The 21,510-nt window shown below is 39.9% G+C and overlaps 1 protein-coding gene, 2 non-coding genes and 1 pseudogene across 3 annotated transcripts; all 4 read left to right on the top strand.

Moving 5' to 3' along the window:
- Nucleotides 1-2,672: 2,672 nt before the first annotated feature.
- On the top strand, nucleotides 2,673-2,744 carry trnac-gca (transfer RNA cysteine (anticodon GCA)). Its single transcript has one exon. It is a non-coding gene; the product is annotated as a tRNA-Cys (tRNA).
- Nucleotides 2,745-4,882: 2,138 nt separating this feature from the next.
- trnac-gca (transfer RNA cysteine (anticodon GCA)) lies at nucleotides 4,883-4,954 on the top strand. The gene has a single exon. It is a non-coding gene; the product is annotated as a tRNA-Cys (tRNA).
- Nucleotides 4,955-10,413: 5,459 nt separating this feature from the next.
- Nucleotides 10,414-16,358, top strand: LOC113034308 (cilia- and flagella-associated protein 157-like). The gene is made up of 8 exons (XM_026188757.1): nucleotides 10,414-10,796; nucleotides 11,283-11,554; nucleotides 12,771-12,924; nucleotides 13,007-13,253; nucleotides 13,895-13,995; nucleotides 14,180-14,330; nucleotides 15,402-15,507; nucleotides 16,250-16,358. The coding sequence occupies exons 1-7, from the start codon at nucleotides 10,729-10,731 to the stop codon at nucleotides 15,477-15,479; spliced, it is 1,071 nt and encodes a 356-aa protein (XP_026044542.1). The 5' UTR covers nucleotides 10,414-10,728; the 3' UTR covers nucleotides 15,480-15,507; nucleotides 16,250-16,358.
- A 147-nt stretch (nucleotides 16,359-16,505) lies between these two features.
- LOC113034309 (glutathione S-transferase theta-1-like) lies at nucleotides 16,506-20,754 on the top strand (annotated as a pseudogene).
- Nucleotides 20,755-21,510: the final 756 nt, after the last annotated feature.

Here is a 21,510-nt window from a genome sequence, read left to right as displayed (position 1 = left end):
CTGCAGAATGCTGATGCATGTAATTAGAAACACAGCCACCGGTAAAGGTTTAAATGCCAGCATCCAGGACTAAATGTTAACACAGGCTGCTTCAAGGTAGTTTTTCTAGTGGCTGCAGATGTGAGCCATGTGAGAGTGGCTGGACTCTGTTGTACTTGGATGGCATTACTGGTTAGTTCACTGTGTTACAAACAGTTGAAGATAAACAGAAGATGCGTCTTCATGAATTTGATAGTTGTCAAACTTTTTGAAAGAGCCAGCTGATATATTTCAGTACACACCAGTGTGCACAGAAAAGCTTCTGTCCTCTTGCATCTCATCTTTGTTTTCTTTTTATTGTTTTCTTGAAATCCAGAAAACCGTCTTCCTGGCTCTGTTCAGAACCTTCCCAAGTGGTTCCTATGTGTCTCATTTCTTTGCTTAACACTGCCGTCTGAAAAAATGTTTTCCCTTTTAATGATAGGTCATTAGTCATCTGTGCAAAAAGAAATTGGTTCTATTGATGCATCTGTCTATCCATCCATTCATCCATTCATTTATCCAGGTCTAAGTCATGGGAGCAACAATCTAAGAAAAGATGGCCAGACCTCTCGTGAGTGGACATGCCTGAAACGCCTCACCCATGAACCATCCCAGTCCGAGGGCTCACAGTTCTATCTGACAGAAAGTTTCTAAGGATTATTGCAGGGAAATTAATTCAAAGTAGTGACACATAAAAATCATTTATAATTTTGTCTGGTTGGATGTTGAAACAGTAACACACTGTGACAAAATCCAGTGATGCGCTTCATGAGTCACCAAACCAGTCCACCTCTGAATCCTCAGATTTATTTTCACATTTGTACTTTTAATCAGTTTTTACTTCTAGTCGTCTTTTTTAACAGTTTTCAGTTCATTTTATTTTCAGATTCCACACTAAGTCGACTTGTTCCAGTTCTAACCTAAAAAGGTTTTTATCATTGTGCTTTTTGTATTTTCTCCTCTAAAACAGGGATAATTTAATAGGTTCTAAGTGTGAGTATTACAGTGGACGTAATTTGTGAGGCAGTTAGGACAGAGATATGTAGGCATTACAACACACCCAACCCACCAGTGTCTCCTTGCTTTGCTTACTTTCTGCTAGAAATGAAACACAAACCAAGACATTTTTTGTAAAATGTGAATTTATTTTGATCCATGTACAGTATATAAGCTTTTTTTTTTTTTAAAGTAACAGAAATCTGCTAAATTCAGTAAAGTTCAGCTTTTTTTCTACTAAGATCTACTTTACCAGTTAACGTCCACATTATGAACCTGTGGTTAAGTTAACCTACTTATTTCTCATTCAGCATTTTAGGTTAAACACGTCACATCCACATTAAGGAAAACAACATCCACGATCATGCTTTTAAATATTTGACACACATAACAATCATCACAGCCTAACAGCTGCACGTTGGTTCCGGGCTTATGTCCAATCCTTATTTATGCCATCTCTTTGTAAAGGTGAAGTCAAGCCCAGGATGTTTTCAGATGAAAAGGTTCCCATCTGGTCCTGACCCAGCAGCTGGTGCCTTTTGAACGGAGGCTTCAATCTGTTTATTATCACACGCTCTGATTATGCTGATGGAGCTCCGTGTTTTTCCTTTTGGTAAAAATGCAAAAACCATAAAAAATAGACACACAAACAAGTGTGCAGCGTGACATGCCAGTGACATAATGCTGAGCTGTTGTTTGCATGTGTGCGATGGTTGTTGTTCCCTTATCACATCTGCCTGAACACAAATACATATTTGAAGGGTTTTTGTATGTTACAGCATAAAAAGACCCAGCAGCCAGTTTGTCACCGCCCCTCTAAAGCGTAACAGTGAAAATCTATGGACGTTTTTCTTGATCTTAGGGTGTTTTTCTTGGCTTACTGGAGTGTTTACTGGTTACTGGCAGGAAAGCTCAGCCTCCACTGCAGAATAAAAAGAGGACAAGGATGCTGTTTTCCCAGCTGCTATCAGTAGCTTTCCTCGGGTAAATGGAGTGGGGGATGGTAGATTACCTGGACTAACTATGGAAACTGTACTTGGCAAAAGAAAGAGCCCCATTGTCAGTGAAGGCAGAGGCGGATAGTGATAGAAACCAAGAATAAACACACACAGTAGATAAAAAGGTATAAAAAGTTCTGAAAAGTGGATGTGTGGAAGTACAGTCTCAGTTTCAGGTCTTACTAAATATCGCATGGTGATCATTTTGTAAATTATATAAATAATCCCATTAGATTCAAAATGTGTGATAAACCTTCAAAAAACAGGTGAACGAGGGTACGTCTTGGGGCAAATCTACATTTTGATTGACAAGTTGTTTGTAAGCTTACAGTGTTGCTAAGTTTCTCACTGGGATTTGTTGGATCAGCCTATAAGTTGAATTGAAAGGTTCATAAACCAGTGGGTGATGTGACGGGCACTAGGCCTAACTTTTCATGCAGTTTTTGTACAGGTGGGTTCTGGGAACGAGGGATATAGCTCAGGGTTTGGTGTCTAACTGCAGCGTAGGAGGTCTCTATGCTAATTCAACTGTAACTATGATGGGATGTGTTGCGAGGGCTTTTGATGCACACTTCCATCAAGTTGAGTGATCACCTTTACCCTTCTGTTAATAAACTGCTAACCTGATGCTAAGTTTTTCAGTGCCTTCAGGCAGCTGGGGGTGTAGCTCAGTGGTAGAGCAATTGACTGCAGATCAATAGGTCTCTGGTTCAAATCCAGATGCCCCCTGAGTGTTTGTTTGTTGCAAGGATGAGGTATTTTGTCAGGGCTCATGAAACACTCCCCCTGGAACAGGTGATGATAGTGTAGCACTCAAGAGCAAAGTGGCACTTCAATTAAAAGAAAAATAAATTATGCCTTATAACTTTTTAATCTAAAAACTGAGCTGATGGAGGGGAGAGGAAGAAGTTGCGCAATGACACCTTGAAGCAGCAGTGCGTAGGTTTTAGTGGCAGCTAGTGGAGAAGTTGCAGATTGCATCCACATGGTAACCACGGGGCTGAAAAATAAAGTTGGTGTGGAACCAGCAAAGAATTGCAGTTTTTCTAATGTGCACTTGAGACTGTCGCCAAAAACAAGGCCCCTTCAACCTTTTAGTAGAAATAAGCATGGCAAAAAAGATTATCTTTCATTGGTTTATGGCCATTTCCTCCTTCACAACAACTGCAGAGAAGGGTGAATTTATTTCATCCAAAAGGCTCAAATTTAGGAGCATAGGAGGTCATATAATCTCTGTTAATTATCTTATGAATATTTTGACCTGCTGTGGCGTTTGTTTTCTTCAGAGTGAGATTCTAGCATTAATGTCACTAATAAAATACTATCTGGTAGAGCTGAAGTTAATGCATGAGGTAGGATGCCACTCATGTTTCCAAAACCAATGGTTTACATCAAGGTGATTGCGTCCATCTTTTATAGATGTATGTGACAGCAGCCAGGACCGAGAAGTAAGCTTGTGTCTCCTCTCTGAAGCTCACAGACGACTGACAAAATCAAAGCTTCATCAACACTGATCTGTGACTGCACTCAGACTACTTCTTTGCAACAGCCAATTTAAAATAGCATAGAGCAGCGAGTCGCATTATACAAGCAGGCGATGCTTGTGAAATGATTCAGGGCTTTGATTTGTCTTGACTTGACAGTCTTGAAACCCCAAACTTGGAAACTCGCTGCTAAGAACCTTTTGAACTTGGGTAACTGTGTGTGTGTTCCTGCATGCCACATTAGACTCAGTGAGTTGAGAAAACTCTTCCTGTTGGTTTCAGGTGATTGAAGGGAAGCAGGGTGTGACATTATGCACCAGTGCTGTTTCCTTCACGGCTACTGAAAGTTTGATCTTACATTTTGGAAACTATTTCCTGTATTTTAGGTAAATTAAGCGCAGCTCACGAACTCCCCTGAAGGTGTAAAATGAGCTGTGATGCCTGCAGCTATGCAAATGTCACAGATAGCAAATCATGAAGGAACATTTCAGCTGTGTGATAACTCAAACAGGCTCCAAAAGGATCCTTTAAAGGTTGATCGTATTCTGTTCTTCTTATCGTCTCCGTATCCCGAACCAACAGTGGCTCTATTCATACTGAGGTTGTGAGCTTCATTTTATCCAGACTTTATCCCACGTCACTCAAACACATGGCGTCTCCCTCGAACTTTAAATGGTGTTTTAGCCCTGCAGCCACTCGAACACCTTGTAGATCAGACAAAACAACACCAAAGGCGAAACGTTTCAAGATGCTGCGCTCAGCACAACAAGCTATCCAAACTTCAATCTTTTAATTAAACACTTTTGCACGTTTAACAATGTTCTATAAATATGTCCCACAAAGTGACTTCTTTTACAGTCATGTCTTCAAACACATATTTATGGGAAAGTCCCCTCATTTTGCTTTACTTTTAATATAATTCAAGCAATCTTTTGTTTTTATTACAGTTTATTGGACCTAATGTTGTCTTACCTATCCGTGTTTTTATTTTGTAGCTTCTGTAAAGCATTTCATGATGTGGATTTACAAAAGTACTATATAAATACAATCATCTGGTGGGTGTGCCCTAGTAAGTACACCTTCCTAGTACCTTGTTGGATCCCCTTTTGCTGTCAGTGCTGCCTTTATTCTTTGTGGCACAGAGAGAACAAGGTGCTGGAAACATTCTTTGATGATATCTGCCGAGTATGGGAGGTCTCTGGTTCCCCTGCTCAAGAATTAAATACAGAAACGTGACAAGTTAAAGGAAAAATGTGGCTACAGTCAAGCAATCTGCTGTGCTGTGTTTGCATTTTGCTATTGTGGAATTGGGTCTACTTGTCAGTTTAATTGAAAAGTTCATAAACCAGTGGGTGGTGTTATGCAGGCAAAAGACCAGAATGTGGGGGTATAGCTCAGGGGTAGAGCATTTGACTGCAGATCAAGAGGTCTCTGGTTCAAATCCAGGTGCCCCCTTCTATTTTCACTGTTACTAATATACACAGGCCAGAAATTGTACTCAAGTGATAGTAGCACTACCTCGACGTAGTTTTTACTCAAGTAAAAAGTAGCCATCCAAGAAATTACTCAACTAAGAGTTAAAAAGTATTGGGTGAAAAAGGCTACTTGAGTACTGAGTAACTGATCACAACATCTGATTTAATGTTTAAAAATGAGATATTCAGACAGACAAAAATATGTAGTTTAATACTGAAACGCAAAATGAAAATATTACAGATAAATAAGATGATTACAAATTAATAAATCTCAGCAGAGGAAACACTTTTCCAAATCATTATGAAACTAATATTTAGAGAAGGTAATATAAATATATGTTAGAATAGAGTAAAGTACTTCAAGTGACAATACATGGTGATACTTTACTTCTCCAAAGGGCACGACAGGCTCAGCAGATAGAATAACATTAAAACACTGTAGGTTTGAGTCTGTGTCTCATGCATTTATGGTTAAAATGTGTTTATTATTCTATAGAGTAGCAAGAATCTTTTCCCAAGTAAGAGTAGTGAGACTTCATAAAAGTCATTTTTTCTCAAAAAGTTACTCAAGTAAGTGTAACTGAGTAAATGTAAAATGTAAATAGTTGCTACCCACCTCTGCTAATATACGATCAGCACATGCTATTCTGTGCCCCAGAGAAGAAAGACCACACAGAGATAATGTAAGACAACGACTGTATGATGAGATAGGTGAGATTGAAGCTGGATACCACTGCGTTCAGAATGCAATGTTTGGTAAATTATGATACGCTTTAGGGCAGACCTAAATTGCGATTGAGAAGTTGCTGATAAGCTCACAGTGGTGCTCAGTGGGTCTGCTTGTCAGGTAAATTGAGATATTCACAAACCAGCAGGTGACATAATGGGCACAGTCTGTCTCTTATACAGTGTTTTGTTTTCAAAGTGGCTTGAAGGAGAGAGGGAGTATAGCTCAGTGGGAGAGATTTGACTTCAGATCCAGAGATCGCTGGATTAAATCCAGATTCCCCTCCTGCTAGTTTCCCTGCTGCTCACATGGGTATCAGCGCATCCCTTTTCTTAAACACAGGCGTGCTGTGGGGGACCGTCCCAGCTGACACATGATGAGAAGCTGCAAACACTCTTTAGCTCATCAGTCGGACCTCTGGAACAGACAAAAGACCTCCTTTGTGCATTATGCCCAACATCCACCTATCTGTCTATCTCTTCTGTCTCCATCAGTCTCTCTGATGGAGACATTTAGTGAAAATGCTTTAAAAAACTGTGATTCCTTGTCTTGGTTCTTGTTGGAAGTCGATGAACAAGGGTTGTTTTAAATTGTGAATCATGCAAAACTGCTTGAATCCAGCAGGCTGGTGCTGGAGTCTACAAGGTCCCTCCTAAGGAGCTTCATTAAAACATTTCATGGCTGTTTGGTGCTTTAGGGTGGTTTGGTAGTTAGATAAATTGTTGGGTCACAGCTTTAGCTCATGTGTCCATCAACTTCCACATGCTCTCGAGCTGAACACTGAGCTATTATTCTGCAGAGTATAAATCCTGGTCATGGACAGAAAAGTCGCCTCTCTTTTACAGCAACATGCGGGTGTAGAGCTCTGACATGTGATATATGAGGTAGAGCTGCAGCATCTACTGGCTTTAGATTTATATCTATCTGCTGACCTGCTTATAAAGGTCTTCTCAGATCAACTCTTCCACATTGGAGGCATACTCTACCCGTCATTCTTAATGAAGTCAAATCATCCGCTTCCTGTCGCTATGACGCTTCCTGTTAAAAGTCCCTGAACAAAGTTTAGCCGCTGCCTGAGAAATCCATCTTTCATGTGGCTGGTTATAGGTCCGTGTCAGCCGCACTTCTCAAAACAAAGAGCACATGTGTCCATTTAATGCAAACCAGACCGTGGACTGACTGGGCGGAGAGCTATGAAAAATTGCTCTGAAGGGGGCTAGAGAGGACGCGGTGGGGGTTATTAGTGGGTTCGAAGGCATTAAGCCTCGTTCCCTCGTTTTGGCGTGACCCCGGCCGACCCGTGGCAGCCCTCGCCACAACAAAAGGGCCAAAGAGGTGAAAGCAGAAAGGAAGGAGATCAAAACGGGAAGAGTAAAATGTTCTGCTGCTGCTAATCTTTGATTTCCATTTAAGGATGTTTGGTTTCAGCATCCTTTGCAGTCAAATAATGGGTTTTCCCATTAAAAGTTTACATCAGCAAATGTCAGTTTCCTGTAATTTCTGGGATGAAAAAGAAGTTTGAGCTTGTGGGTGTTCAAGACCTTTGATTGCTAGAATGATTGAAATCTGCAGTGGATCTAAGCAAGGCCACACAGTTGAATTAAACCTTACTTTCCTTTGGAAGTGGCGTTATAGTGGCTCTTTTGGTAAAAGTACTAATGCTAGTAAATGGTGACTCAACTGGTTTTGACTACAACTTCTTTACTCTACTGCAACACTTCATACAACTTGTTCCACTCAACTATTCACACAAGAAATTTTGTACACCTAAGTGTTTTTGATCTAACATTCACACTTGGACAAATGAGTCAGGAGCAACTTGGGGTTCGGTGTCTTGCCCGAGGATACGCTGGCATGCCAGGGATTGAACCACCAACCCTCCAAGTAATGGATGCCCTCCTCTACTTCCTCATCTTCAGCAGGTTTAGCTTCCAGTGAAGCATATACAAAACAACAACAAAACTATATGTTTTTTAACTTTTTGAAAACATTCTGACCTCAGAGTCCCATTTCAATACTTTCACAACACTTCTCTATTTTTATTTTTTACTTTTATTGACTTCTTTGTGAAAATATGTTTGATTGTTCTGCGATGTGTTTGCTTTTTATTTATCAGATTTGTTATTTTCAGGAACAGACTGTGTTTGTGTTTGTTTTAAAAATAAAACACGTTTCACAACAGAAGTGATGCTTTTCAGTTTGACACTTCAAAGAAGGCCTTTTGTAGACGGCTCAGTTTATCAACCGCTTCTTTCTTTCTTTCTTTCTTTCTTTCTTTCTTTCTTTCTTTCTTTCTTTCTTTCTTTCTTTCTTTCTTTCTTTCTTTCTTTCTTTCTTTCTTTCTTTCTTTCTTTCTTTCTTTCTTTCTTTCTTTCTTTCTTTCGCTGAAGTGTTGAACTTGTAAACCAATGTTACAATGAACGTTAACAAATGTTCAGCTTTAGGTGTTTTTTAAAAATGAAAATTCCTCTCAAATTATCAAAATGCACACAGGAAGGTTGTTGGTAAGTAACTCTTAAAACCTGGTGAGTTTGAGAGTAAAAGAAATTAATAAAGTGAATTGTTGTTTTTTTTTTTTACACATATGTGTTGATTCCAAATATTTTAAGCTTTTTCCCACTTGGAGGTTTGTTTTCTGAGAACGTGAAAGAATTCAGGTCAAGTATTGGAAAGATGGAATTTGTATACTTGTACAAAACAAAACAGAAAGATAACAGGTTGAAACACAGGAGCAGAACTGCATATTACAGAAAGAGGTGGCGGTAAAGCCAAAAAGCCCAAGAGGGAAATAACTAAGACAGCAATAAATTTAGACTTAATTTAAGGATGGATTTCTTCCTTATAACACTTCCTTGTAGACCTGTCTGAGCACCATGCCTCCTTCAAGCTCTCCAGCTACTGTTTCATATACGTACCATATAAGCTGATGTGCAGTTTATGTGAAAAGCTTCAGTAATGACTTTGTCATGACTTTCACTGCTTCTCTTGACTGCCATTTGTCAGGGATGGTTCAGAGAGTTGAAATAGCAAGCCGGAAGTACTTTCATATCTTTTTATGGTGTTTGCCTCTTTTAGAAACATCAGTAAACTTTATTTTCAGACCCCAGGGTGGTTGTTGGGTACCATCAGTGTTTGAGGAGACAGAAAACTAATCATCTGGAATGTCATCAGCTGATAATGATCCATGAAAGTCCTGAAACGTTAACAAAGGATTCCCAGTTCCAGTAATAGTGCACTAACGTTTAAAGAAAGGCTCATTTTGGCTCAGTCATCAAACTATTTCCTAAATATGTCCAAATATTTGCTTCCAGCTTAACATGCACACAAACATGTTGTGAACACAAAGGGGAATAACGAGGATCCCAGCGTCTCTGCTGACCTCTGTTGGTGGTGACTTGGAAATGCAACCAACTGGAAAATATCTCTAAAAATACCCACTTAAATCTCCCTTTGTGAGACAGTCACACCAATTGTCTTCAGTCTTTCCTACAAAATGTTAATGGATGAGTGATTAATGAGTACACAACCAATCTAATTAACTGAGTCATACAGTTAAGTCTATAATTTGTTGGATAACTACACAATTGTGTAGTTTTGTCTGTACAGACTTTAGAGAAACTGATCAGGAACTGGACTCATTTTATACACAGAGCCACATTTTCAGATCCTCAAAACTAATTAGACAACCAATCAACAGGCAGTTTCAGGTGAGGCCTCTTTCTTCATTTCAAACAAATAAAGTAAACATGATGTTTGAGCTTGATTCAAAGTGCTGAGTTTAGAGTGTAAAGCTTTTCTCCGTGATTTTAAATATGAGGATCAAAGAGAGACAAAAACAACATCTACTGCTGAGGAGGTCGGCATGTCATCATCTTGGGTTCACAACAAGGTGCAAACCACTGATTAAGTTCAAGAACAGGAAGGACAGGTAAGATAAGACAGAGATTAGCCACCTCATTGCATTTCCAATCATAGGACAGACCTCGACAATAAATCAAGTCAATCTGACATACTGTCTGACCGTATATGTGTGTTTTATTCTTCATATCTACAATTTGATGTGTAAGTGTAGTTATTACCAGAGTCTAACTACTATTATATCATCCATGCAGCAATATCTGGGCTTATTCTTCTATTTTGAGTTGGCTGTTATCCATCCACACTAGGAATGGGAAACCTTTAATTTCAGTGTCTATGTGACATGGTGTATTCGAAAACAATCAGCGATGGAGAGGAAAGGAACAAAAACAGGATGAAAAAACAAAAGAAAACACATGTGAACTCAAATCCATCCAAATATAAAAGGAATAAACTAAAGAAAAAGATGACATCAGCAGCTTAAAAGCATAGATGTTAAAGATAAACTGCAGTCACTATGTATTGTATGTATAATCAACTAATGATGATCACAGTGTTGGCACTGTTTCATGGGGGTTTGTATTGCTTTATAAATATTACAGTATGGAAAAGAAATTTATATAACATAGAAAAAAGTTAATTTATAATAAGTATAAAATAAAACAGGAATTTTAAAATAAATTTTTCTTATTTAAGAAATATGAAAATCTTACATATATTTCTATATAAATTTTAAACTAGAAATAATAAAAGGCTAAATCCTCAAAATAATAATATAAATAAATAAACGCAACCACATAATATTGAAGTTAGATTGTGAAAACTGATCTGACAAACGGTCCCTGAAAGCATCACTCGATTATAACAACCTATTCCTTTTCTTCTTCGTTTTTTTTTCTTTTGAAAAACACCATAAACTGGAATGAAGATATGCACAAAGAAGAAAATGCCACTGATATCGGATAAAATAGATAACATCGATTTAATAATATTTAATGTTTAATTAAAGAGTAAAGTTTGACTTGAGAACTTCCGGAGCGGTCAGTTCCTTAGTAACAAGGACAGTAGCCAAACGGTTTGTTTGCAGTTATCGTTTTCTGCTTAAACTAGTTAAATAACTAATAAAACCGGAAAATACACAGGAGAAAAAAGCAAGCACAGCAGATAAAATGGCTTCCGATAAAGAAATGGCCTCATATTTGAAACAAATTCGATATCTAGAGGAGCAGCTGGATAGGTAAGTCTATTTCTCTTTAACTTTTATCGAAATAAATCCGTAAGAGTTCATTTATACAGTGAAATATGAGTGTAATTGTATCTTTCTTTCCCACTTTTAACATATTAATGTTAATCTTATCAAAAACACTTTGAGCTTTTCCCTTCAGTATTGTCTACTTGCCTAACCTAAATCTCGAAATTTAGATTATTGGGAAGCAAATAGTGTAGTATGCAAATAAAATTGAGAGAATACTATATTTACGTTAAATATAACAGAGAATTAATTTAAAGTGCAGTACCAGGCAACAGTCTTGAGGCACCGCCCCCATTTCTTTAAGTGTTGCCTTCAAGGAGCCAGTTCTCCTTGTAAATGTTTTTAAAGCGGCCTTGAGCAACAATTAAGTGAACAAGTGAATGCAATGATGCACACTGTATGTATAACAAAGGTCAAACTAGATTCTTGACTCTAATCCCTGAGCCTGCCGTGTCCCTCTTCAACCTGCAGCTGTCGGCCTAAACGAGAGCAGATGGAGAAAGAATACCAGGAGCTCGTCTCTGAATTCGCCGTGCTGCAGGAGGACTCAAAAATCCAGACTGGTCACCTGAAACGCATCCTGACTGCAAAAGAAAAGAAGGTGACTGAGTTGTTGGAACAGCTGGAGAATGAGCATCAGGAAGCCAAACGCTACAGAGACAACCTGATGCCACAGCACAGCAAGGAGATGCAGGAGATGCGTGAGCGGATTGAAAAGCTCAAGTCAGAGAACAAGATAGAGGGTGAGAACATTTTGACAGCAGCACCAATAGGAAAAAAGCAAATTATCAATGAGACCAAAAAGATTATTTGATATTCTTACAAATTAATTCTTCAGTACCTGAAAACAGGACAGGAAGCACATCAGAGCACTTCCTGGGTTTACACTGTTGTTGTTTGAGGAGCTCTTTGAAAAGGGAAAGATAACCATGTGCACTCATCAGCCACATTATTAGGTACACATCTGCAGCTGCTTTTTAACACAAATATCTAATCAGTCACTCGCATGGAGGTGACTCAGTGCATTTAGTATTCACTGATTTGTTGTTGCGATGTCAGAATGATTAACTCTAGTTCAGTCTCTCTCCACACAGTAAGCAGACTTTTCCACACACTCCGTGAGGCGTCATCTAACCATCATGGCCAAGATGACCGACTGAAAATCAAACCGAGCACATAAATGGGGAACAAAGGGGATTTAAGTGACTTTGAATGTGGCGTGGTTGTTGGTGCCAGGTGATCTGGTCCCAGTATTTCAGAAACCGCTGATGTCCTGGGATTTTCCCCACACAGCTAATACTAGGGTTTACGGAGGATCGGCTAAAAAAGGGAAAATATCCAGTGAATTCTCTGGGAGAAAATGCCATGTTGAGCTGATAATAAGGCAAAAGTAACTCAAATAACTACTCAGCAGAACCGAGGTATGCAGAGGAGCATCTCTGAATGCACAGAACTTCGATGATAGCAGATGAGCTACAGTTGAGTCCATGCCACGAAGAATTAAGGCATCGCTTAAGGCAAGAGGAGTTTAATCCAAGTACTAGCAAGGTGTAACTAATGAAATGGCCGTTGTGTGCATGTACAAACGTTGGATACGTATAGATGCAATAACTTAGTAAAGGGCTGTTTACAGTGTGATGTCAAATAGAGAAATTTAGAATAAAAATAAAATGTAAGAAGCAGTGAGGACAGTGTGGTCACAGTCCCCACTGAACAGGTGGTGCTTACACACTGTTTCAAACACCTTCGAGTGGAGCGTCATCTCTTCTCTAGCTCAGGGAGACATATTTCGTTACGTCATTAAATCCCAAACCTTAGAAACGACTAAAAATAGCACTATTGTTTAACAATGAACCACAGGCTTAGTTTCAGAATCAACTTTTTAGATTTCCTTACCTGGATTACCCAGCATGCATCAATAATCTCTTTGCTACCTGTACACTCCTCTCCTCCCCTCAGTGAAAAAGTTGGAGCAGCAGAAGAAGGACCTGATTTCAGTGAACTGGCGTCTGTCTGCCATGGAGTCTCTGTGGAAGCAGCTGGAAAAACAGAAGGAAGAGCATGACATTGCCACCAAAACAGTGAAGGTGGCAGAACAGGTGGAGATGGACAGGTGAAGTCCAGTCAGGATCTCACTGTTTCTTCACAACAAGCAATAAATATTCATCCATTATTCTCTCTCGTCCACTCACCAGGAAAGTTGAGCGATTGCAGAGCATCGTGGAGCCTACTGTAAAGCTGAAGACTGAAAAAATACTTACGAAAAACAGGGCTGAGCACGAGGAGCGGCTGGAGCAGCTTCACTTTCTGAAGAGTGAGCTGGTGCCCCTGCAGGAGGACGTAGACGCCATGCAAGCCAGACAGAGGGATCTTTGTTCTGAACAAGATGAACTGGAGAAAGATTTCATTAAGATTATTCAGCAGAAATCCATCCTCAAGAAGGTGAGAGGACAGCTGTTCGTGACAGTAATGTCACCTCACTAAGACGCTGGATGTTTCATATTAAAGCGCCTTCCAAGTGTTCTCAGGAACTGCGGACAGCTCACAGCAGCTTCCCCGAACGGGTTTGAGACTGAAAGTTTATATAAATCTACTCAGTTTCAGTTTTTTCAGTCAACTGATGAGAGTGATTTTAAGTTGGACTGAAAAAACAAACTTATACCTATCATTCAAAGTTGCTGCTTCCCAAGAAGTTAGCAGTATTTTTGAGATTTTTGAGAATTCGCAGTATTTTTTATTACATTTTTTTTCTCTACATCAAATAAGAAATGAACAGCGCATGTCTTCCATTTCCTGTGAGGACCAAGCACTGGTCTCAGTGTTTTGCACTTACACATATACTTAAAGATATCTGTTTTAGTGTCGAAGGTCAAACCCAAGAAGAAGATGGAAAATTGATGTTTTATCTGATAGGATGTATGAAATCATTATGTTTGCAGCTTCTGCAACGAGAACGCCTGAAATATATCAGCTCCCAGCATTGAGCTTGATATTGTTTATGACTATGAAATAAAAGTAACATTAAATATCATTAATTAAAGCACAATTATCACTAAAATCATTCACTGTCTTCCATTTTTCAGAACGTACATGAGCTAAGAGAACAGTGCCAGCAGTTGACTACAGAGCTGAAGGACTGTACGCTGGATAAGCTGCGCACACTGGCTAAAATCAAGACTCTCAGGTAGAAGACAAATGTCTTTTTAAATGTCCACAGAACAGGATCAGACACATATTTATTTTAGTACCAACTGACAGACTTACATTAAAAGAAAAGATTCAGGCTATTAAACACATTTTCAGCTCATCTCTCGTCACACATTTAAACTGAGCTACGCTCTAACCGAGTGTTTAACCGTTGTTTTCAGCCAGAGTCTGTCTTTAGTGCACGAGGAGTGCCGTCAAAAATCAGCCAGGATAACTTCACTCTCAGACCAGATCCAGAAAGTCAGGTGCAAGAATTTGAAGCTGGAGGGTGTCAAGCAGGAAGCAGCCATCATTCTCGGACACATCCTGTCGGTAAAACACAGTCAGGGTATCAGTGCCGCTGTTTTAGTGCCCCTGGAAACTCAAACTCTGGATATGTGTGGCAGCTGCAGGGCAGGAAAATATTGGTTACTGTCCACGAGAGCTGCGTTTGTTCAAGAGAAGGCAAACATCCCATTTATATTCTTAACACACGCATCAAGTGGTGCAAGAGTTGTAGACAAAGTAAAGATTTATATTCAGAACTTATAATATTTTCTTTATTTTCAGAGTATTTGTTTGTAAATTAAAGACAGATGTCACGAAGACAACAAATGATGGTTTCTTTAAAAACATTTGAATTTGCAGCGTTTCTTTTGAAAGGTTGGAGAATGTCATGTTTACAGGTAAGTTTAAAATGTCAAGTTGTCTTTTTGCCTCCCAGAGGAGAAAAGTAATAATAATAATGGATTGGATTTATATAGCGCTTTTCAAGGCACCCAAAGCGCTTTACAACACCACTATTCATTCACTCTCGCATTCACACACTGGTGAAGGCAAGCTACGGTCGTAGCCACAGTTGCCCTGGGGCAGACTGACAGAAGCGAGGCTGCCATATCGCGCCATCAGCCCCTCTGGCCAACACTAGTAGGGTAAAGTGTCTTGCCCAAGGACGCAACGACCAGGACAGAGAGCCCAGGGATCAAACCGGTGACCTTTCGGTTACAGATATGCTTCCCAACCCCCTGAGCCACAGTCAAACAGAAAAATATCAAACATTATCTTAAAAACACACAAGACATGGTTAGACTTTAGTAAGAGCTGAAATACAGCAGTAAAAATGGAGTAAAACCTACAGTTAGAAGAAAAAAATGAACTATATTTATAAGCTCATGCTTACTCACTTGTACCTGCACCTCCTTCCTGATTTAATGCATTAGCATATCCACTACTGAGAAGGATTAACTTTAATCTGTTAGATTCTCACAAATGTACTGGGTAGTCGTTTTAAGAATATTTCATATTCAACTAGATCAGATATTTGAGTAAAACTTTCTCTATGCCTCTGTCCACTGAGATGTCTGTCAGTCATTATCAAAGCTTTGCATTTTCTGTCATCTGCAGGATGCAGAGAAGTCGTCTGAGAATCAGTGGAAGGTGCAGAGGCTGCTGGAGATCCTGGAGAGCACCGCCGTGCTCTGAAGATGACCTCTGGCCTCATGCCAGTCAGGTACTGGAACCGCTCTTCACTGGATTGTGTGTCATACTCTCATGACTTGTGAAAACAACAGTGCGGACTCTGCTGGGAGCTGATCTCTTGTTTTCATTGAAGCTGTTTCCTCTCAGCAGCTCAGTGAGCTGGATCAGAGCCCTGCGAGGCCCGAGTCCTAACAGAGCCAGAATGGCTGTTAACACTTCTCATCAAAGTAGCTGAACAACAATGCATTCCTCACTAAATGAGGCTTCAAGTTTAACACACAGTAGAGTAAGCCAGTGTCCTGGGCCTCAAACGTTCTGCCCTTTCTGCATGAATGCCAGATATTTAGAAAAGTAGTTCAGCACCTAAATTATTTTCCTTTAAATAGGAATAAAGAGTGAAGGAAGAAGAACAAAAGGATGGGGCTATTTTATGGGTTGATCTCACTTAGAAGTGAATCTGCAGATGTTAAAAGACGACTGCAGACAAACCAAAGACCACTGAGTGGTAATATTACTTTGATGAATGTGGAAATAAGCAGCTGTTTGCTAACAAATTCCTCCTTCCAGTTTTATAACATGATACTTCTAATGTGGCCTTCCTAGTGTGTGCTGCACATATTTTGCATTTTTCTTTGACAAATAGTCAAAATGTGTTTTAGTCTCTGTAAACGTAAGGTGTTAACGTTCAGCAAAGAATCTTAAGGTAGTAAATGTAACATTCCTAATCTTGTCCTGTGTATGTGTGCAGCGTGTAAAATCTGTTTCTCCCTCAGGAATCAGACACAGGAGCTTCTGCAGAAAGCTGAACAAAATCCTGTCAAAAGTGAGGAAGAAAAAGTGGTTATGAGTCCGTCACCTGTGTGAAAATAAACATCTCTTTAAGCCTGTTCTGGTACTATTGCAAATGATCACCGTCGTTTTGCTACAGAACATTTACATTTACAGAAAGTTATGCGGGCGGTGTGGCGGCGTGGTGGTTTGCACTGTTGCCTCACAGCAAGAAGGTCCTCAGTTTCACTCCACAGTTTGGCTGGGGACTTTATGTGTGGAGGTTTGCAGGTTCTCTCCAGGTACTCTGGTTTCCTCCCACAGTCCGAAGACATACAATTAGTTGGGGTAGGTTACTGGGTGATTCTAAATTGTCCTCTAGTTTCAATCCCCACATGAAGCTGATAAGAGGATGGATGGATGTTCTTTTGAGTTCCCAACCATGAGTTGGTTTTTAGAGAGAAGAATATTCCCATGTTGTCCTTTCCTGGGACTCCTCCATGCAAAACGGCTTATAGATGCGTGACAACTGTGGGCTTATTAAGGCTGCTTAAACAGCCCGCTCCATATGACATCTCCCAGTGGTTATGTAGAAACCGTTAGCTGATGTGGCTAGCTTTGAGATCAGCTGATTTAACAGGAATGCTGCTGAGCTTTACTTTACAACCTTCTTGAGCCATAAATCACAATTAGCTTAATCAGTGGAGTTAAAGTTGTATACCTCATGGGTGATTTGTTCCAGCAGTTTATTTCAGTGAGTGGTTGCACAGAAAAGTGTTAAATCCAAATCTTCTAGCTTGAAGTTGTGTCAGGAACTTCAGTCGTAAGACAAACGGCTGGTATTATTATATAGTTGCTGCCCTGAAAATGTGCATCCGATTGCAAGCACCAGTAGGTAAAAGTGATAATCTCAGCATTTTTAAAAAATGGTGGCAAAGCTAAGGGCAAAGCTCAGCTCACTCTGTCGCAGTGACCTCCTGCTTTGAATAGCTGGCACCACTTAAAAGTCAGTGAGGTGTAGTGGAAGGAGAGGTGGAGTTCTGGACAGATAGAAGAGGAGTGAGAAAACAGAGGAAGGTCGGTGGAGACGAAACCTCTGCAGCCTTCACTCTCCGACATGATAGAGCTCTATCTCGACCTGATCTCGCCACCCTGCCGCGCCGTCTTCCTGTTTGCCAAAGCGCTCGGGATTCCCTTTGAGTTCAAGTATGTCGACCTGAATGCAGGTAATCTCACAGCAGCTCACTTTCTGCAGTAAAATGGTAATTATTATTTACAGTTTGGAGATTAACAGAATGCAACTGAACTTGGAAGTTTGCAGCTCTGCAACTCTACACAGAGACTCTTCAAGAGTTCAGGAGACTAAAATGTCCTGCATGCTTTTTCATTTGTACTGTAACCATTAACAATAACAAAAATGCTCCTTTGGGCTGCTTTTCTTTTTCACATTTCACCCAGAAAGCTAGATTTACATTAAGTCTTAATGCACAACTTTTCCTTTCCTGACTGTGTATAATGGAGACGTGCTGGGGAAAGAAAATTAAGAAAACTGTTTCAAAGCAGATACAAAGAAGAAAAAGGGGGGTTATGAGTCATTAAAACCATTGGCATTGAGACCAGTTTGACATTTTTGTCTTTATTATTTCTGCGTTCTCCACATGATGCCAACACAAACAACTTCAGCACGCCTGTGAATTTCACGTGTTTGTGTCAGGGCAGCAGTACAGCAGTGAGTTTGGGAAACTCAACATCGTGGTGAAGATTCCTGTCATGAAGGATGGAGGCTTCACCCTGTCAGAGAGGTACAGCAGGGCGTCGAGTTTCCGCTTAGCTTCGTTTCAAATAGTTTGATTCTTTTTCAAGCTGCTGCCTGAAGCTGCTTTGGGAGTCTGGTCGGTTCATTTGTTCATAGTAAGTTACTAATGATGAAGATCTAATGGTTTAATGCTGCTGTTAGTACTATTAACACTTAATAGTGCTATTATCAGAAAAACAGTAATGGATGATTCTGCAGTTAATTGAACAAAATGACCATCCAGCCACTCTGCGCTTCAGTTTTAGCAGAGTTTCTGTCACATTTCCTGTCGTTAAAGCATCATTAGTTTCTGTTCTGTCTTGTCTTGCAGTACTGCAATCCTGAAGTACCTTGTGCAGAAATACTCAGGGTCAGTGGCAGATCACTGGTTTCCTGCCGGCCTGCAGCAGCTCGTGCCAATGAAAACTTGTCCTGGCAGCACGCGAACCTCAGAGGTCACTGTCAAAAGGTCTTCCTGCTCGGGGTTCGTGTCCCAGTTTGACCAAGTGCTGCGTCCTCACATGACACGTTTCATCAGCTCATTTGCTAGATTAGTTCTTATCTGTAGCTGATTTTATAAGGTATATAATACTTAATATCCTTCTTCTCCTACTATTAATGTTGCTACAGTCATGTTAGCAGCTCTGTGAAGCTCTCCTTAAGCCCAACTGTTCTCTGAGGTTACAATAGAATAGAACAGAATACAATGGAATAGAATAGAGTAGAATAACCCTTTATTATCATAGTACACGTAAAATGAATTTGTGTCTGCTCCACACCAACTGTGCTGAAATAAAATATAAATAATAGTCAGGAGAATAATATACAAAATATATACAAAAACAATAGAAAGGTACACATTGGAGAACAAAAGATAACATACTCATATAATTCCTTACTATGTTTGTGTTTTATGTTGTCATATTTTGACCATGCTAACAAATACCTACTGGTCTTCCGGCCACTATAAGCTGCCACGCTGGATCCGTACTGCTGCTTACTGATCTTTGTGTGTCTGTTTGAGTAGACTCTGTTTCCGGTCATCATGGGTCTTGAAGTCCCGGAGGTGACCATGGATGCTGCTCTTGAAAATATGAAGCAGTCGCTCAACCTGTTGGAGGAGAAATTCCTCCAGAACAAACAGTTCATCCTCGGGGACAAAATCTCTGTGGCAGATGTGGTGGCTGTAGTGGAGATCATGCAGGTACCACAGCTTCTGTCATTACTTCTATTTGTGTTTCTTGATTAAGTTATATTCTTGGATTTGTGGTTTTTCATGGTTTGGATTTGAATTCCTGGTCTTTAGGTTTCTGTCTCTGTGCCTCTCCTGTGTTCCTTGCGTCCTAGTCAAGTTATGTTTTCATGTCTGTGCTTCTCCTTATTTCAGTGTCAAATCCGTGTCTCTGCGCCCGTCTCGTGTTTCCTGTTTTACTTTGACAGTCTCGCGTCCTTTGTTAATGTTTTCAGTTTTTCTTCCTCCCCGTCTCGTTATGTTTGATTACTCCCAGCGGTGTCTCTTTCTGTCATTCTTAGTTCTGTGATCCTCAAATCCTAGTGTTTAGTTCTTAGTTTCCATGTTCAGGGTTTTGGTTTGTTTTTTTTTGTACGTTTATTTTGTGGAGGATTTTTCCAGCAAATAAAGCTGCTGTTTACGTTCCATGGATCCTTGATCCTGCATGCCACACAGCCACACATGACACCTTATTTCTCCCACATTTTCAGCCCAAGATGTCAGAGTTGTTTTTGTTGATGGCTACATGCTCAAAAGCTACATTTTAGGATCTAAATTATGTAAATAGGAACAAAAAGGTTTGAATTTTTGAACAGGAATAGATCCCACATACCAATAACTGCTTTTCTCAATGTGTGTTTTACAGCTTCTTGGAACTGGTGTAGATGGGTTTGAAGGCTGTCCGAAGCCAATTGCTTGGAGAGTGTTATGTTGTGGCAAGGATTTGTCCACCAGGGGGCAACAGTGGTTGGGGAGCTTTCAGTCTGTGGGGGCGCATGCCCCGGTTCTCTTAATAAAGAAGCAACTGTGAGCTAAACATGGTCTCCGTGGTTCCTTGGTTTTAGGATATCACAGAGAGGGTGAGTGAAGGAGGAGCTCGGTGAGGAGCTGATGGACGACGCTCACAAAGCGCTCATGCAGTTGAGCGGCTTGCCAGAGAAGCTGAAGAGCAGCAGCGAGTTTCAGAAGTTCAAACTGAGACTTCAGAGGTTCTTCAACTGAGGAGGTTTACGTGTACAAACAGACACAATAAATCTTTGACTGCCTGTTGTGTTGCATCTTAAAGTTTACTGCTGTATTTCTTTCATACATGAAGAAAACACGGGGAGGATTCTCTGTTTTGATTGATGAAATGGGTGAAAAACTGTGTATAACAAAGCCAGTGGTTAACACATTGTAGAGGGAAAAGAAAAGAAACTTGTATGTAGTAGTACAGCACACTCTCCCTGAAAATGACAGCACCATCAAGCAATGCAAGTTCATAACTTAATTGATCATTTACTGTAAATTTGACCATCTGTGATTTCTTAAGATAAATCTATTTTGGAGTCTGATGGCTCGTTATGGATGGCTGGACATGTTCTCTGCAAAGAAACTTCAAAATAATTATAACTTTCTCTATAAAGCATTTTTAAAATATGCATCCCGTCGCCCTGTTTCCATTCTCCTATGCAAACAGGGCAACAGCACAAACTGACACTCCTAAGATAGCCTATTAATTAACAATATTGCAAGACTTAAGGGATTACTGGTGAAAAAAGTTACAGAAAAACTTTATATATTTTATTTTATTTTTTTCAGTAGGCAACTGAAAACCAATCAACACCACGAAAATGGACCATATGACACGAGTCATCAAATCGCTGCAATGGCTCCCTGTGTATAAAAGGAGAGATTTAAAAGTCGTTCTAATAGTTTTACAGGCCATCAGGAACATGCTTAGGACGAAGCAAAGCCAAACTGCATTTAGTGTTCATGCTCCCCAGATGTGGAAAAACCCTTCACACCTGATGTGTGTGGAATCTGTTAGCTCATTGAAGTCAGGGCTAAAAATGTTGTTTCCTGCAACTTTTAGGTGATTTTTAACTTGTATTAATCATTAAGACAAAAAAACAATATTCTGTGTGTGTTTAACCTCCTAAGACCCGAACTCTTTGATGCCTTTTTAATTTCTCTTTGCTATTTGGGCTGATTGGGACCTGATGAATGTAAAGACAAAGAATTATGTTTTTACCTGATGTAGTCTCTGAGAAGAGTATATCAGGCAGGCCCTTGTAGAGCAAAATGTAGTATTGTAGTCTTTTATTTTTTTAAACTTAGACAAAACAGACTACTGCCCACTGCATTTAGTTGATCCTATCACTCTTTTACATCTTGGGTGATTTCGTACTACTATGAGTGGATATGAGGTCTCACTTTGCAACGCTTCTCCCGCTCAGGACGATTATAATACTCAAAGG

The sequence above is a fragment of the Astatotilapia calliptera genome, chromosome 12, assembly GCF_900246225.1.
Source record: "Astatotilapia calliptera chromosome 12, fAstCal1.2, whole genome shotgun sequence".
In the NCBI taxonomy this organism is placed as follows: Eukaryota; Metazoa; Chordata; class Actinopteri; order Cichliformes; family Cichlidae; genus Astatotilapia; species Astatotilapia calliptera.
The sequence above is the reverse complement of the archived record's forward strand: the minus strand, read 5'-3'. Positions and strand labels throughout refer to the sequence as shown.